The sequence below is a fragment of the Mauremys mutica genome, chromosome 24 (genome assembly GCF_020497125.1).
Source record: "Mauremys mutica isolate MM-2020 ecotype Southern chromosome 24, ASM2049712v1, whole genome shotgun sequence".
Classification (NCBI taxonomy): Eukaryota; Metazoa; Chordata; order Testudines; family Geoemydidae; genus Mauremys; species Mauremys mutica.
Window position 1 is genome coordinate 3,201,324 of NC_059095.1, and position 15,668 is coordinate 3,216,991.

General features: G+C 51.7%; 1 protein-coding gene across 8 annotated transcripts in view; it reads left to right on the forward strand.

Annotated features, from left to right (window-relative positions):
• The window catches only part of ABHD8 (abhydrolase domain containing 8), a 30,084-nt gene that overhangs the window by 4,275 nt on the left and 10,141 nt on the right, over positions 1–15,668 (forward strand). The window contains exon 1 of one of the 8 annotated variants that reach the window (XM_044998373.1): positions 532–896. The exons of 5 other annotated variants lie outside the window; for them this stretch is intronic. Coding sequence is in view for 1 of the 3 variants with exons in the window: in XM_044998365.1 (XP_044854300.1) it covers positions 10,616–10,649 (34 nt within the window). In the remaining 2 variants the exon portion in view is untranslated. Of the gene's footprint in view, positions 1–531; positions 897–10,591; positions 10,650–14,961; positions 15,291–15,668 lie in introns of those variants that run through there. 2 more of the 8 variants (XM_044998365.1, XM_044998374.1) reach the window with 2 other exon arrangements.

Here is a 15,668-nt window from a genome sequence, read left to right on the forward strand (position 1 = left end):
AAAATAATTGTAGGGTCTTTTTATTTGCTTTTAGTGTCATATTCTTCAGGGGGTCATGTTTTCAAACTTTTCTGCACAAACAATGAGGGCCAGAAATTTACTTTTGTTTGGACATGAAAGCTGAGATTCTCACGTAATCATGTGAATCCAAGAGCTACCGCTTTACGAAAAGCACCCAATATTTGCGATGAAATCGTGAGAGTTGGCAACACTCATAAAACCATATGAATGAATTGGAACAATCTTGGCAGTAATGTGTTTTCAGGAGATTAACTGCCAAATTGTCACAAACAGCCAGATTCCTTAGAGTTGTGTCAAGAGACACTGACTGCCCTCATGCAATTGATAAAAAAAAAGGCCCTGGCTCCCAGCTTCAGCACTGGCAACAGGACTGGTGCACTTTCCACCCCCATGCCAGGCCTTGCCCCTTTTTCTCTCCCAAGCTCTCCGTAGGCTGTAAGTTGGGCGATTGTTTGCTTCAATTGGTAAGATTTCCTGCCTGTCATCGTGAAACGCCTCCTCGGTGGGAGGGATTTAGGGGGCTTCTCTATGGCTACAGAATACAAGGGCAAATAGCTCCCCAAAATCCCCCAGAGCCAGGCTATGGTGTTTCCCCCTCCACTGTGGCTCATGGAAAGAAGATGGGAGGAGAGATTCCATTTTAAAGCAGATGATTTTAGCTGAAGGGAAGGCTCCATCCTCCTTACTGCCCATGGAAACAAACAAACAAAAATGTAATCAGAGCAGCTCGCAAGCTGAGCACCCTGCCAGCGCTAGCTCCTTGCACTGGCGGCTGCTGCCTTTGGCTTTTCTCCTTGCCCCCTTTTTTGCTTTCTTCAAGATTTAACCCTTTTCTTTGCAATCTCAACCGCTGACCATTCTTGTCAATAAATGAGGTGAGCATGATGTTCCGTCTCTCTCTATTTGTACAGGGGCCTGAATGTACAGCTGGGATTTGGGTCAGGCACAGGGGAAAGGAGGAGGGGGGTATTCTGCACGGGGAGCAAAATGGCCAAAAGACCCACTCGGAAGCTTAAGATCAAAGGGGATTTGAGAGGCGTTAAATCGGATCGCAGGAAAACAGGGGAAGGCAGTAGCTGTCCGAGTGATGCCAGGCTGTTTGCACATAAATAGCTGTATTATCCATGCATGCTTAGGCAGGGGAAAAAGCTACCCACCAGCAAAACTTAGGTGCATGCATCTCCTGTTGTGATGCAATTGCAGTAAATTATCTTTGGCTCTGAGCGAGGCACCACTGCTGCTGTGCGTTGCAGATCTGCTTGGATTTTTGGTTTGGGAAAGAGGCAGAGGGGGCATCTTAATGTATTGATTTGGACTTGTTTGGGGTTTTTTTATCCTTCCTCCTCCAACTGGTTCGCTACTTTCTGTCGTTCAGGGCTGTGGCATTTGCTGCTTCAGGAATTGCAGCTGGGTTATTTTGCGGCTGTGCATTTTGGCGGGGGGGGGGGAGGGAGCAATGGGAAAGGGTGAAACATCAGGATATCTCTGGAAGGGGTGAGGGGGTGAACTGACCACTAAATCCAGGAAGGGTCAGATACACGTTGTTTCGTTGTGCATTGCATGATCTTTTGTGTTTCTCAAGGTCTCACTTCCTAGGGAGAGAGACTTGTGTGGCAGCTAGCTAGCCATGGCTCCCAACCTGCCTGGCATGTTACAGAGGTTTTTATTTTTGTGTGATGCCATTTCTCTTCTGAACATAATTTATCCGCGTTGTCATTCTGTGGGGCCCAAAGCAAAGTCCTGTCACTGACTATGGGACTTCCCCCCCCCACACCCCCACTTTTTGAAAGGATGCCGCATATTTTAATTGCATCCCTGTGCAAGAGGGCTGGAACAATTTGTATAGTGGGGGTGCTGAGAGCCATTGAACCAAACTGTAAACCCTGTATATAATGGAATCCACTTCAAGCCAGGGGGTGCAGCAGCCCCCCTAGTTCCAGCACCTATGTCCCTGTGTATGCTGAGAATTTCACCTTTCAGGGCTTGGTGGGAGCTGCAAGCTGATCTGAATCTCTTGGGATCCCATTTCTATTGCTTGCAAAATCCTCCCAAATACTTCCCAGGATCCTAATAAACCAGCTAGTGATACAATCGGCATACAACAGGGGTTCTCAAACTGGGGGTCAGGAGCCCTCAGGGGGTCGCAAGGTTATTATCTGGGGAGTTGCGAGCTGTCAGCCTCCACCCCAAACCCCACTTTGCCTCCAGCATTTATAATGGTGTGAAATATATTTTAAAGTGTTTTTAATTTATTACAGGGATCGCACTCAGAGGCTTGCTATGTGAAAGGGGTCACCAGGACAAAAGTTTGAGAACCACTAGTATACAAGAAGCCAGGCACAATGTAAAAAACCATAGGTGATAGCCTCCCCAATACAAAATGTATGCTCCCTCCCCAGTGGGAACATTGCTTAAAAGGCACTGAGATGGCTCACTAAAAATTAGTGGTGCAAACGATTATCTCCTGTGTGCTCATTAGAGATCCCGGTTTAATTGTCATTACATTTGAATGTTTTCTCTGTACCTCAGTTTTTTCCACCTGTGGGGGGGGGGAGAATAACAATATTTGCGTGTTCCTTGGGGTGTTGTTGAGCACCATTCATATTTGTGATTCTTGGATGGAAGGGACGAGAGATGAGCAAATGATTGTTGCAATTAGAATCCCAGCTTTGGCACATCTAATGTCACTCTCCATTTCCAGGGCACTTTACAAATATGAAGTCCCCCAACTCCCCTGCAAATATTACTGCCAGTGCGGGAAACTAAAGCACCAAGGAGGGATGCGAGTTTCCCCAAGGTCACGCAGCAGGTCAGTGGCAAAGCCAGGAGAAGAACCCAGATCTCCTGGCTTCCAGGTTCCTGCTCTAACCATTAGACATGCTCCCCAGTGACTAATACTCTTGGTTCATCTGTTGGGGTCAGACGCTCCTCTTGACTTTTGTGAGCAAAGATGAGCCAAAAGCTAAGGATGCAGAGGGGCTGTGAAAGGACATTTCCATCCCCCTCCCATCCTTTGGCCTGTGGATTCTGCACTGGGGGCAGGACAGGGGAAAACGCTTTCCATCAGCAGCAATACTAGCTGGATATGAAAGCTGACCTGCTGGCATTCTCATTTAGACTAGTTCCCCCACTGCTGGGAGCAAGCCTTCCAAAGAGGCAGGATGGGCAATCATGGTTGTGCGGGGCAGCGCTGCGGTGGCTGTCCAGGGAAGCCAGGAGGCAGTTCTGGGGATCCCCTCCTCTGCTGTGAGCTGGCAAACCCAGGTCCCTGATGGACTGATCAGTCAGGAACCTTGCGAATCCTGGCCTGGAGCAGCCCGCATAGGGGATGGTTTGGTCCTTGGTCTTCAGTTGGTTTTTGTATCCTGCATAGTAGGTGTTGATGGTGGTTGTTACCATAGCCCAGCACCTCTCTGGGGGGTGGGTATCAGTGTTTCTGCGACATACCGACCCCGTGTACTGTGAGCCTTGCACGCATGTGTTAACTGGATCCATTTTCCTTGCCCTCCAGCCCACCCTTTGCATCTTGGCCCTCGTTTTCTCAGACTGTGATGTTTTGCCATCACGTTATATAAAATTCAAGGCGTTTCAGCTCAAAGTAGGTCAGTAAGTTGTTTTTCCTCGGCCTGCCTGTTCTGCCAGGCACAAACATCCTGGAAGTGGGGGAGGAAGACAGGGAGAAGAGAAGTCAGGGGGCTCCGCAGGGATTCAAATGCAGAAGGCTCAAGAGCTGAGCTCGGAGACCAAGCCTGGGCTTGGAGAGCAGACAAGACTGTCTGTTTCTATCGCAGGACTAGCCATCAGCATTATGGTGGTCTGGGGCATCTCTCTACTGCAGAATCAGGGCTCATTTTCCAGGGGAAGCTGTGGGGCTGGCAGGGAAGATGCTTATAACAATGTTTTTGTCTCATCTATACAAGCGAGATCAAACGCTGTAACAACACCGTCTGGGGGCTACCATGCGGTAACCCCATCCCCAAGACTTGCTTCTGCAGTCTGGACGAGCCCTTAGTGAACTGTGAGTGCTGAATTGATACCGTCTTGACTTCTGGAGGTCGTGTGGTAACATTTCTGTCGAGAGTCTTAATGAGAAGGGTTTTAGTGAGAGGACGCCAGAGGCCCCTGCAGTGGCTTGAAGCAGAGGATTCCAACTCTGCTCCATCCCTTCTCTGTGATGTTTCACCTGAGCCTGTCCCAGGCGGGTTATGCAGGGGGCAGAGATGCAGAGAGAAGGGGGTTTATATAACGCTCTTTGCGCCTGACTCACTGTTGTGACTGGCATTATGTAACTAGCGCTCAATTCTTTGTGCTGGGGATGGCAGATGAATGTGCCCAGGGCTTGTCGCCATGGTTACCAGCATCTTTACAAAGTTCTGTACAGTCCATATGGTTTCATTTTCAGTCTTTTCATCCTCTGGAGAGAAGAGGCCTGGATTTTTGGCTGCCCTTGAGGAAGGCAGAGTTCTCTGGTGGTTGGAGCAGGGGAGCGGGAGGTGGGAGACTTGGAGACAGTTCCCAGCCCTGCCACTGACTCGCTGGGTGATTTTCCCCACCCGAGTGGAGTGCTCTGAGATCCGCAGCTGAACGGCTCATATAAATGCCGTATTTATCTGCCACACTTGCTGGGTGGCTTTTCCTCAGCTTCCATGAATTCCTTTACCGAGCAAGGGCTGTCACCCCTTGAAATGTGAGCACCGGGCTAATCATCAGGAAGGGGTTTGGAAGGAATCCTATAGGCGGGCAGAGGAGGGTGTTGGTTTGAGCAGCAGGCCGGCGCTGGAGGCAGCTTGCTGGGCTCCCGGTAACCTTCCCTGCTGGGTATATAAGAGCAGAGGTGTCCCAGCTGAAGAGGCTTCAGAGGAAACAGCCCTGTATTGTTCAGAGGGGGCCTGCCTCCCTTCTGGAATATCCTTTTCCTCCAGTTCTATGGTTGATTGTGCGATTAACTCTTTCTCCCCCAAAGCAGTGTTTCCTCCGAAAAGGGGTGGTGTGCGGTGGGATAATGGCTCCAAGACGCTGTCAGTAGGTTAGGTCAGTAACAGGCTGGGGAGTGGGGAGGGCTCCTTCTATGCTGCAGCATTGTTCAAAGTCCACAGTGTGGAAAGAACGTCCCAGTACCGACATGTGATTGCTTGGGCTCTGTCACCGAAAGGTGCGTCATCATTCTGTACATCTGGTTTTGCCTGGTCTATATTTTTCTCCTTCAGCCTCTCTCTGCCTGGTCAACACACACCCCTGATCTGTGCCTAGTGTAGGGAGAAGTTAAATGGGGAGGCTGAGAATCAATCCATGGCCTAAGCCAAAGAAGCATTTATCAGCTTCCCTTATCCTTAAGGACCTAGGTTCTGATCCTTCCCACTGACTTCAGTGGGCTCTGGATCAGGCCCCTAGTTCTGCTGGCCTCAGGTACTTAAGCAGTGTCATTGCTGCCAATGGTGATATCTGGCTTCTAATCTGCAGCGCAAGCAGCCTTCCTGCTGCAGGATTTGGGCTAGCACCACCGAGAAGGCCCATGAGCCACATGGGGACAGGTAGCAACTGTGAGAAGGCTGGAGAGCTGCTCTGTGTGTCTGTAGTCAAGAGATGAGAAGAGGCAGGAGAATTTGCTTCTTCAGTGAATCTCTCTCCAGCTAGCAGAGTCAGGGTGCAGTTTGCTCCAGGCCCTGGGTCCCATAGGGGCCCCCACGAGAATACAGGATTCTATAGTATTGCAACTTTTTTTTATGGAAGGGGGCCCCCAAAATTGCTTTGCCCCAGGCCCCCTGAATCCTCTGGGCAGCCCTGAGCAGAGTCCCTGCCTGAGACATGGTGATGGAAAGTTTCCAAGGAAATCAGGTCTGGAAATGAGCGAGATGGGCTAATTGAGTTTATCCTGGTAAATGAATCAAATTCTAGCAGATCAGCCAGAAATCCTATTAAGTTCACTAGCCTATTACCCATACGGAGATCATTAATACCTCGTGTTATTGAGGGCATAGCTCAAACCCTTATTGGAAATCCTGGGAAAATGACCTTTCTGGTGAGGTCTGAGGTGAGTGTTGGCTCCTAGTAGCCTAGGAGTTCAGAGGACTGGCTGTCAGGACTCCTGGATTCTATTCCTGGCTCTGCCACTGACTCCCTCTGTGACCTTCGACAAGTCACATCTCTCTGCACCTCAGTTTCCCCATTTGTAAAATGGGGGATGATGCCTTGCTTACAAGGGTGATGTGCAACTTAAAGCATGCAGCTTAAAGCATGCAAATGGAAGATTCTGCAAAGGGGAAAGGATGGTGGAGTCATCTTCCAGGGAGATATCTGAGACTGACTCCATCGCTCATGGGCCCTGGCTCTATTAGGGAAATCTAAGCAAAGATTGCACACCATGGTTACCGCTGCTTCAGCCCCACTGGCACCAGCAACATTGGGAACCCTAATAGGGATGCTCCTGCTGGCGTTATAAGCACCGTATTGTGTAGCCCACCTCTGGCTACACTGATCTTCCCACCATTTCAGTAGAGTATGAGCAGTGCAAGAGGGAGAGAATCTAGGAAAGAGGCTAGTGCAGAGAAGGCCAAGGGGGTCTCCTTCCAGACCACGATTCCCTGCGCTGCACCTGGCTTCCTTCCGTTCTGCCTTTTCATATCGCAGTCCAGCCTCATTAGAGGCTGAGTTTAGCTGACTCTTGGCTTTGCAGCTGTGCTAATTTGCCGGTTGTCAGGGCTGATGGCTGAGCGCTGTCCCACGCTGAGCATTGCCAGGTGGGAGTCAGGCACCCAGCACAATGGGAAGAATTAGGGAGAAAATCTTCCAAGGGCTGTCTCAGCAGGTTGTGAAATAGACAAGCCCTGCCTTGGTTTCTGTCATCCTGTTTTCACTCTGATGTGTGGGGAGGGATTTGGAAGCCTTTGGATGATTTGGTTCCTGGGGTTTTCAGTAGGGGTCCCTCTCAGTTGTGATTAGAGCCCCACTGGCAATATTGGGAGAAGGCGGGCAGGACTGAGTGCCCTACCCCCGAATCTGCTGAGCAGGTCAGCCCCATGTGAGTGAGCAAGTGTCCCTGTAGTGAACTGCCGAAAACTCCCATTTCTACCACCCCTTGTATTTATTTCTTCTCTGCAGCTGATGTAACAGCCATGTTATTCGTTCAGCATGTGTCACCCGTGGTTAGAGCAGCGAGCTGGCAGGCAGGATTCCTGTGATCTGGTCTCACTTTTCTTCCTGACTCACTATGTAAATTCTGTGCCTCGGTTTCCCTAGCTGTACTATGGGGTAGTACAGACCTCTTGGGAGGTGGCGGGTGAGTAAAGTTGCATTCATGAATGTCTGCAAAGTGCTCTGAGATCCATGTATGAAAGGAACTAGAGAAGCAACAGCATGATTCTTGTGGACAGGCTCAGCGATCAGTGATCCCAGCTCCCAGGAGATCAGATTCAGCAGGGGTTGGGAGCATTGGGAAGGGAGGATTTCTGTCTGTAACCCAATAACAGTCGTAGGGAATCTGGCATCCTGGGGGCCTGGATCAGGTGAGCCAGGGTGGTGTTGAAGGGAGGGATGGGTAAGACTGAGCACTGCCCTCTGTGCATTGGGAGCAGGTCAGAGACAAGGCTCAGCGCTCCTTTCCTCTTGAGGAAGTCTGGGTCTTGCTCAGCCTTTTGGTCACAGCTTCTCCTTGCTTTGCAGGGGAACTGAAGAGAGTGGGGGCTGGCTCATACACACGTGTGCAACAATCTGCTTGCCTGGGAGAGTCAATTTTTTTAATGGGCAAGGGAGACCTCCCCAGCTTTCCTGATCCATCTTCACGGGAAAGTAGGGTTTGTACCTGGGCAGGTAAAATGGTCCAGACGGTTCCTTCCCGCGCTTCCCCCGGTGGAGGAGCTGCAAACACCATCTTGGCTGTGGGGAAGACAGTGTCAGCATGAAGGCAGCGAATGTGTGTGTGTGTGTGACTAAGCGGCGGGATCCATGCAGCAGTGGAAGGAGCAGCCTTGCAAAAGCGTTTAAGAAATCAGCTCAGCCTGTGAAAAGCGGGTTTCTTCAGCCGCAGCAAACGCAGGCGGGAAGGAGATGCTTTATCCGTTTAGCCGCTCCGCTCCCGCTGCAGCCTCTCCATTAGTATTTGCTGAGAGCCCTAGTCCTGTGCTGCCAGATCAAAGGCCTTATTAACTTCCTTCTGATGGCATTTGGGCTTGAGAGGAAGGAAAAGAGGATCACTGCGAGATGAATAACATACGGATACTGCAAAGAGGGATGGGGGAGAGGGGGCAGGAAGGGGGAAATGGACAGCCAGACTGAGGGTGGCAGGAGCACTTGTAGCAGTTAGAGCGGCGGGCTTGGAGTCAGGACTTCGGGGTTATAGTCCTGGCTCTGCTGCTGAATCACCATGTGACCTCTGGGGCAAGTCACTTCCCCATCCCATGCCTCAGTTTCCCTGTCTGTAATACTGGGGCGATAATACCCTACTTACAGGGGTGTTGTGAAAATCCAAGTGTGTAAATGGCTTTGAGAGCCTCACAGGGAGGGGAGGAGAGGGCAGAATGAGAGGGATTTATTTGGGGTCAGGGGGAGGTATATGTTCTATAGGGGGAGTCCAGAAATCTCTGTTTCCCCAGTGACCCACTGAGCAACCTAGGCAAACTCTCCTCAAAGTGACCCTGGTACTGATGGGCCTCTTCTGTCTCCCATCCAGGCTACTAAGCCCGCAGCCCGCTGAACCAAAGGGGTGAGTGAGGATTTAGCCGAGTGAGGGCTGGGCTGGAGCCCCACTCGTGCTGGGAGCCAAAGGCAGAAGGAGCCAGTGCGTCTCTGCTGTGCCAGGGGGAAGGGAGGCCAGTGTGTGGGATCTGCTGCGCTCATTCAGAGGGCTCCTTTAATTAAAAGGCAGTTACGCTAATTATTGTCTGTATTCAGAACAAACAAACAGACCCAGAGGTGCATGAGAACCGGGTTTGAACCATTAACCCTTTGGGCTCAGTGCTGCCTGGTGACCGCAGCCTGTCTACCCTCAGAGCAGGGTCAGCATGGGCAGTGGCAGAGTTAGCTTCGCTCAGGCAGGGTCCTCTGCCCTGCCCAGCCCTGCCCTGGCAGCCCCCTTCTGGGGTAGGTGGGGAGTTCAGGCCCCATTCAGCCCTTGACTCCTGGCCAAGGGGCTTGTCGCCGTTTCATTTCCATAACAAAGCCCAGATTTGGAGCTGGGGCCAGTCCTTCCCGGCCCCCTGGGGTAGTCTCGTTTCCCCCATGCCCACATTGTCCTGTACCAGGGGCAAGGGTGGAAATTGCAATCCCATCGTGCCCTGGAGCAAGTGCTCAGACAATACCTCACCGCTGCCTCCACTGCTCAGAAGCTCAGACACCGTCCTCTGCTCTGACAGGGCCCCAGGCCTGTGCCAGGCGAGACATTTGGTGCAAATTGTCGGTTTAACTCTTCTAATGGGGCCTTGGTCACCAGCCCAAGTCTGGCACCAACTTGCCTGTCTTCCAAAGCAGGCCAATACTACCTGCAGCACTGCGGAGCAAAGTGTCTCCTGCTCAGCATAAAGGCAGTAAGTGCCATGTCATGGCAAGGTGTGTACGCACCTCCCTTTGCCTTTGGTCAGGGAAGGAAAGAAGGTCCGATTCCTCATCGTCCTGCAGCTGAGTGCAGCAAGCTACCACCTCTGTGTAGTAGGCTGTTAAACCTGCTTGGCCCTGGGTGTGACGAGTGCCGAAGGCAGCGGGCTGTGCTGACTGACCGCTGGTGTTGGTTAATGTATTTCTATAGGACACAGGTGTTTCTCAGCTGGTTTTTGGTCAATTTGTGGTCGCTGTTCCCATGTTTGTAAGGATCCTGACATGCATTTAATTAAAACAGAAGAGGTTTCCCCAACTCCCACCAAAGGTATTTGTCCTAGTGTGGGGACAGAACTGACCCCCTGCTGGTCACAAGACACTGACTGTGGCAGGGGACCGTAAAACAGCTGGAGAAAATTCCCTTTAAATCTGATCCTTAATAATACAGCTTAGCTCCTGCCGTGACTTTTTTCATCCATAGATATCAAAGCACTTTGCAAGGCTACTACAGATGAGGAAACTGAGGCATAGAGAGCAGACATGATCCGCCCCCATGGTCACACATCAGATCAGTGGCAGAGCTGAGACTAGAACTCAGGATCCTGGTGGGGACCCATCCACCAGCGGTTTGAAAATGGGGGTCAGCAGAACAAGTTTACGCTGCTGGCTCCACCCCCAAAATTTCCCCAAGTTATTCCCATGTCTTGCCCCACTGAACCGTCTTTTCATATGCTGGGAAGTCTCCTGCTTTGACTGCCGTTTGCTGTGTCAGCTGGGGAAGGGGCTGTCCCTTTAAGAGCAAAAAGAACTGGGGTGGATGACACAAGCTGGTTTAGTGCAGCTATTAACAGTTACAGGGATTAGGAAGCTGCCAGAAAGATCTTGGCATTCTAGGGATTGTGCTGGATCCTGCACGGGTGCCCATGGGGCATGTCTGCGCTGGCGAGGAGAGGATGCCCAGACGTGAACTCAGCTGGGTCCAGAAATCACAGCACAAGGGCACTGGCTTGACATTGCCTGGCCTGTGTACGGGTTGCAGTAGCACAGGGATCTGCTGCTCCACCATGTGATGGGAAGAGAGAGACCCGCTGGCTGCTTTCAGGGTAAGTTCTCTAATGCCTCCACTGGTGTCTTCTTCCTCGCTGGGGCAGAGATGTGAACTAACCTGAGCCTGACCCAGGATTCCTTAGGGTCCAGTGATCCAGTTCCATGACTCTGAGGGCCAGGAGCCATTGGAGTGCTGCTGTATTCAGTGCACAAAGCAGAGCCCGTGGGTCCAGCAGCTGGATCTTTATATACTCCGTCACCCTGACAGGAGGCAGGTTTTAATGTGTCCCCTTGGGAAGCATGGGTTCTGCTAACATGGACATGATAGCAAAGGGACGTGGCAGATTTAGACGTGGGACCTGATTCTCCTCTACCTTGCACTGTTAGTGATCCCCGTGCAAAGTGAGTGCATTCCGATCGGGTAGCAGCATGCACCTGCTTTGCACAGGTGACACAAGTGCCGTTGAATCGGGCATATTGTACCTCGGATGATCTTTGCAGGATATAATTCAGGAATTAAGGAACACGTACACACTTGTGCTATGTATTATGGATCTTGGCATATGGTGTGCACATATGTGTTTGTATCAGGCACAAACTAAAACATGGTAAAACTATACCTGCGGCCCCATGGTTTTATTATTTGGATTGTGGTCCCGCCAGGGGGTGGTGTGAGTGTGTTTCAGCCAGTGTCTGGGCTCCGTTGTGTTAGGCATGGTACCAGTAAGTCCATCCCTGACCAATGGGGACTTCACAATCCAGGCTAATGGCATGATGTCAGCTATTCAGGAGGAAGTTGTGGTGAGATGACATGTCAAGTCCTGTTGGTACATTTCACTGTCCAGATTGTTACATGGCATATGTGTGGGGTTTCCACTTTCTGAGCCTTGATTTCAGAACTCGGAGAGAACTGAATTGTAGCTACTTATCCCAAAAGGAAGAAGGGAATTGACAGGAAACTCCCCTTGCATAAACCCTCTGACTTTGCTAAGGGAACTGGTGCTCAGACGGGCTGCGTGAAGTAAACAGGCTGCCCTTGTGGTGAGAAATCCCCAGGACCGGTCACTTGTGCTGGGCAAAACCACTTACTGGGACTAGCTGCTGATACTGAGCTGGCATCTGGCACATCTAGTCTGTTCTGCTCAGATTCTTGTACCGCACCCAGCGTCGTGGTATCAGTGCTTCTGGACTGGCACTGTGAGGGGGAAGGTTATTTCTGATGGATGAAAGTTTTATTCTCCATCAAGTGCCTTTGGATGTTCTTTGTAGGAGCCCCTGTGGCGTGGGGGATGGCTGATACAGTCTGGATGGTGTGCGGGGCACTGGAGTGGTCTGTAATGCAATGCCAAGGCCATTACAGGCAGCAGAGCACAGGATCCAACATGTAAAAATGTTTTGGATCCCTTCCCCTGAGCTGATAGTCACCTCCTGCTCCTCTCCTCCCTTCCAGTCAAAGGCCTCCCGGTGCCTTACAAAGATGAACCGGTGTAGCCTCACCAGTCCCTGCTGGGAGGCAGGGCTGGGTCGTTATCTTCAGCTTGGTTAAACTGGCTGTGGGAGACTGCAGATGGACATAGAACCCAAGAGTCTTGAGGCAGAGTCCCTTGCTTTGCCCTCCAGCTCCCGTTCCTCACCCAAAGCTGAGAACAGAACTCAGGAGTCCTGACTTCAACCCCCTGGTCCAACCGCGAGACCACCTGTCCCCCAGGATTTATTTTGACTGCACTAATTCCTTCTCCTGCTGTCTGTGAACAAAGCTCTTGTCATCCTGCCGGCGGGTGGGTTTGAAGTGAGGTGGTGAGTGAAGTGGCCAGCTCCTGACAGCCTTGCTGGAATTTATACGCTTAATTCCCTGCTGGAAGCATGCGCTTCCCTCCCTCCATTCTGCAGGGATTTGCTGGCTGGCTGGCAGTAAGTGCAGGCATTAGTTCCTGGCCGGGGGAGCTCTCTCAACAAGCCAGCCCCCTCTGCACAGAAATGGATCCAGCTGTGCTCTCCTGCCCTAACAGCCTATCAGCATCAATAATTCACTGCACCAGCCTGGGCTTGCTAAAGAAGAAATGCACTTCAACCTGCCCAGTGGGAGGGGGAATGTCCCCAGCCCCCCTGCAGAGACTGCGTCCTGCAGGCTGCGTGACCCCGGACTAGTTTGGCTCCTGCAGGGAGGGGGTCAGGACCTGACACAGATACCGGGTGTGGATCCTTTGGTAGCATCTGCTCTGTTTACCTGGGCCCTGGGGCCTCTCTCTGTGGGGATGGTGGGTCTCTGTGCTGTGCCAGTCAGTCACTTCTGACCCAGGTTACGTTCCCAGGATCCCCTCTGGAACTGCTCTTGGCATTCAGATTACAGATGAACTTGGGTAATAGACGAGCTCTTCATCTCGCCCTCTGGGCTTCCGTTGCCTGTTGCCATGTGCATGGACCAGCCTCCCTCCACACGCACCAAACACCCATCCGTAAGCCAGTGCATCCAGCAGCAGCAGTTCAGTCCCTGGTCTTCAGTGTTGGGTTTTGCTTCTCCAAATCCAACAGTTTGACATAAATCCAACAGCTAAACCCTGTCCTGTTCTCCACAGGGGCTGGCCTCGCTCTCTCCCAGCTGGCTGCTTGTTAGCCAAGGACAAGGTGACCTGAATCTTATCTCCTGATCCTCAGACTGTTCACCTGGGAGGCAGCTAATTAGTCACAGGTGGGGTGCAAGCCAAGCCCCCTCAAAGGGCCATCCCACTGTCTGACACCAGCCCCCTAGTCCTTCTTCCAACAGTGGTGATGATCCTTTGACCTACTGTTTTCTCCGGAGGGCTAAGCATTAGAGTGGGTGTCAGGAACTCCCAGCTTCTGATCCCTGCTTTGCCCCTTGGGCAAGTTCCTACCACCTCTCTGGACCTGTTTCCCCATCAATAACAGGGATAATGACCCTGGCCCACCTCCTAGGGTGGCAGGTTGCGGGACTTGAGAGCATGGCTAGTATGAGCTCATTGCACTGAGGGCGGTTACGTGGGTGCTATTGCACTGATTGCAGATCTCCAAGCATATGGGATGAAACTGACCCCTGTGCAGAGGGGCCAGGTATCACTTAAAACCCATAAGGCCTCTGTTCCTCTTCAGTCCAGGGTGACTTAGATGGGAGCCTAACTTTGCTGTCTCCCTGCCCTGGCGTGAATTTCCCCCCCGTGCACAATCTGGCATCCCAGTGCCTCAGCAGATAGGAGCTGCTTTCCCGTGTATCCATCTTACTGGTGCCAAAATGTCCCCCCCCCCCCACATACACCATAGCAACGAAAGTCCAGCAAGAGTCCACCCAAACAAGAGTTCTTCCACCCCACTTGGGATCTTCGTCAATCCACTCCCAGCCCCACCTGGCCGCAGTCTCTTCCCTGCAGAAGCCTCTCTGGGGAGCAGTGACTCGGGCTTCCCACCTGGAGTCTCAAGGTTGCAGGAACCTTCCTCTCCAACCAGCTCTCAGCTGGGCTTTCCTCCTTTTCAGTCCCACAGCCCAGGCAGGTGTAGCAGGCTGGGGCTGACTGAAAAGGGCTGGCAGGTTGCCCTGTCACACACCAGCAATGCCCAAATGACCCCTGCTCCAGAGAGGTCACAGGCTAAGACAGGCCCCATCCCATCGCTGGTTTGGGATGGGGAAGGCAGATGTCGGCTTGGCCTGGCTCCTCTTACTGGGGGTGGCCCGGACTAGGACGGTCTCTCACCAATCTGTATCCTCAGCTGGGCCTTCAAGTTCTAAGGTCTGGTCCTTGGGGCGAGGCTGGGGCGCCAGTAAGAATGCCTCCCGCCCCCTGAGGAAGAGGAGCCATAATTACAGCTCCCGCAAACTCCCCTTCCACATGGTTTTCAGACTTGGTTTATGGAACGACTGTAATTAAACCCTCCAACCACAATCTGAGGACTTCAATAACTCAGACATAGGTCAGGGGTTTGTTACAGAAGTGGGTGGGTGGGATTCTGTGGTCTGCGTTGTGCAGGAGGTCAGACTAGATGATCATAATGGTCCCTTCTGACCTTAAAGTCTATGAGAACTCCATTCCCTGTAATTTCAAGCTCCCAATATTGGTACTGGTGGTTTTGACTGGAGATGCGTTATTCAGACCATTCAAATCTAGATATGTTGGTGGTGGTAGCTGCCTTTCCTTAGCGGCTAACCCACGGCCAGAATTCAAATGTAGATTTTTTTTAATGTGCTCTTCTTTGGGAGTTTCTTTGTTGGCAAAAGTCAAAGAATCTGATTTAAATGATTCCCTGACAGTTTGAGCTGATTCAGAGCTGAACGGGGATAGCAAAGGTGTGTGTGTTACCAGGGTGAGGGGGAAGGGGTGTCTGTGGAGGGATGGGAGGGTGATTCGTCAGAAGCAGCAATGGAACTGTGTGTCACAAAAACCATTTACATTCCCCTTGCTGTCTGGCTCTGCGAGCAGGTTCCTTTCCCAGCCTGCATTCCAAACTCACCCCTTCCTGGGATTTGGCTTTAGCAGTAACCTAAATTCCAGCTCAGGCCTTCCCTTCAGGCTTGGCTACACCTGTTGTTCCTCCCTCAGGCCTGCTCAGCCCACACCCTAGATCCTCACTCTCTTTCTTTCTGTCCAGAACCCACTTAACCCTTTCTCAGCAGAATCGGCCCCTCCTCAGAGGGTGGGATGTTTCAGGTTTAAACTGCCAGCTGGGCACAGACTGGTCTGTGGTCTCAGGTAAGTCCCTTCTCTGTGCCAGTGACTGTAATAATCTTCCTCTGCTCTCATGTTTGTTGTAAGTTCTGATTAACGAGTGTGTCTGTAAAGTGTTTTGGGGTGTGTGGGCGCTAGGCAAGAGCAGAGAAGTAGTATTAGCGTGTGTGTGTGTGTGGTGACCTAGATGCATATCTCCTCTGGGGCCTGTCTCTGCCAGTGTGGGTGGCTGCGAGATGCCAGGGATTGTTGCTGTCCAGATGCGGGTTTAGTGCCACTGGAGTTTCTCTCCGGCCAGGCTGGCTGTGCGTCACACCCGACAGGCTTAATCACAGTTGCCAGCAATGGAAAGGACTTATCCACAGCCACTCAGCAAGTCAGGCCCAGGAGTCCTGACGAAAG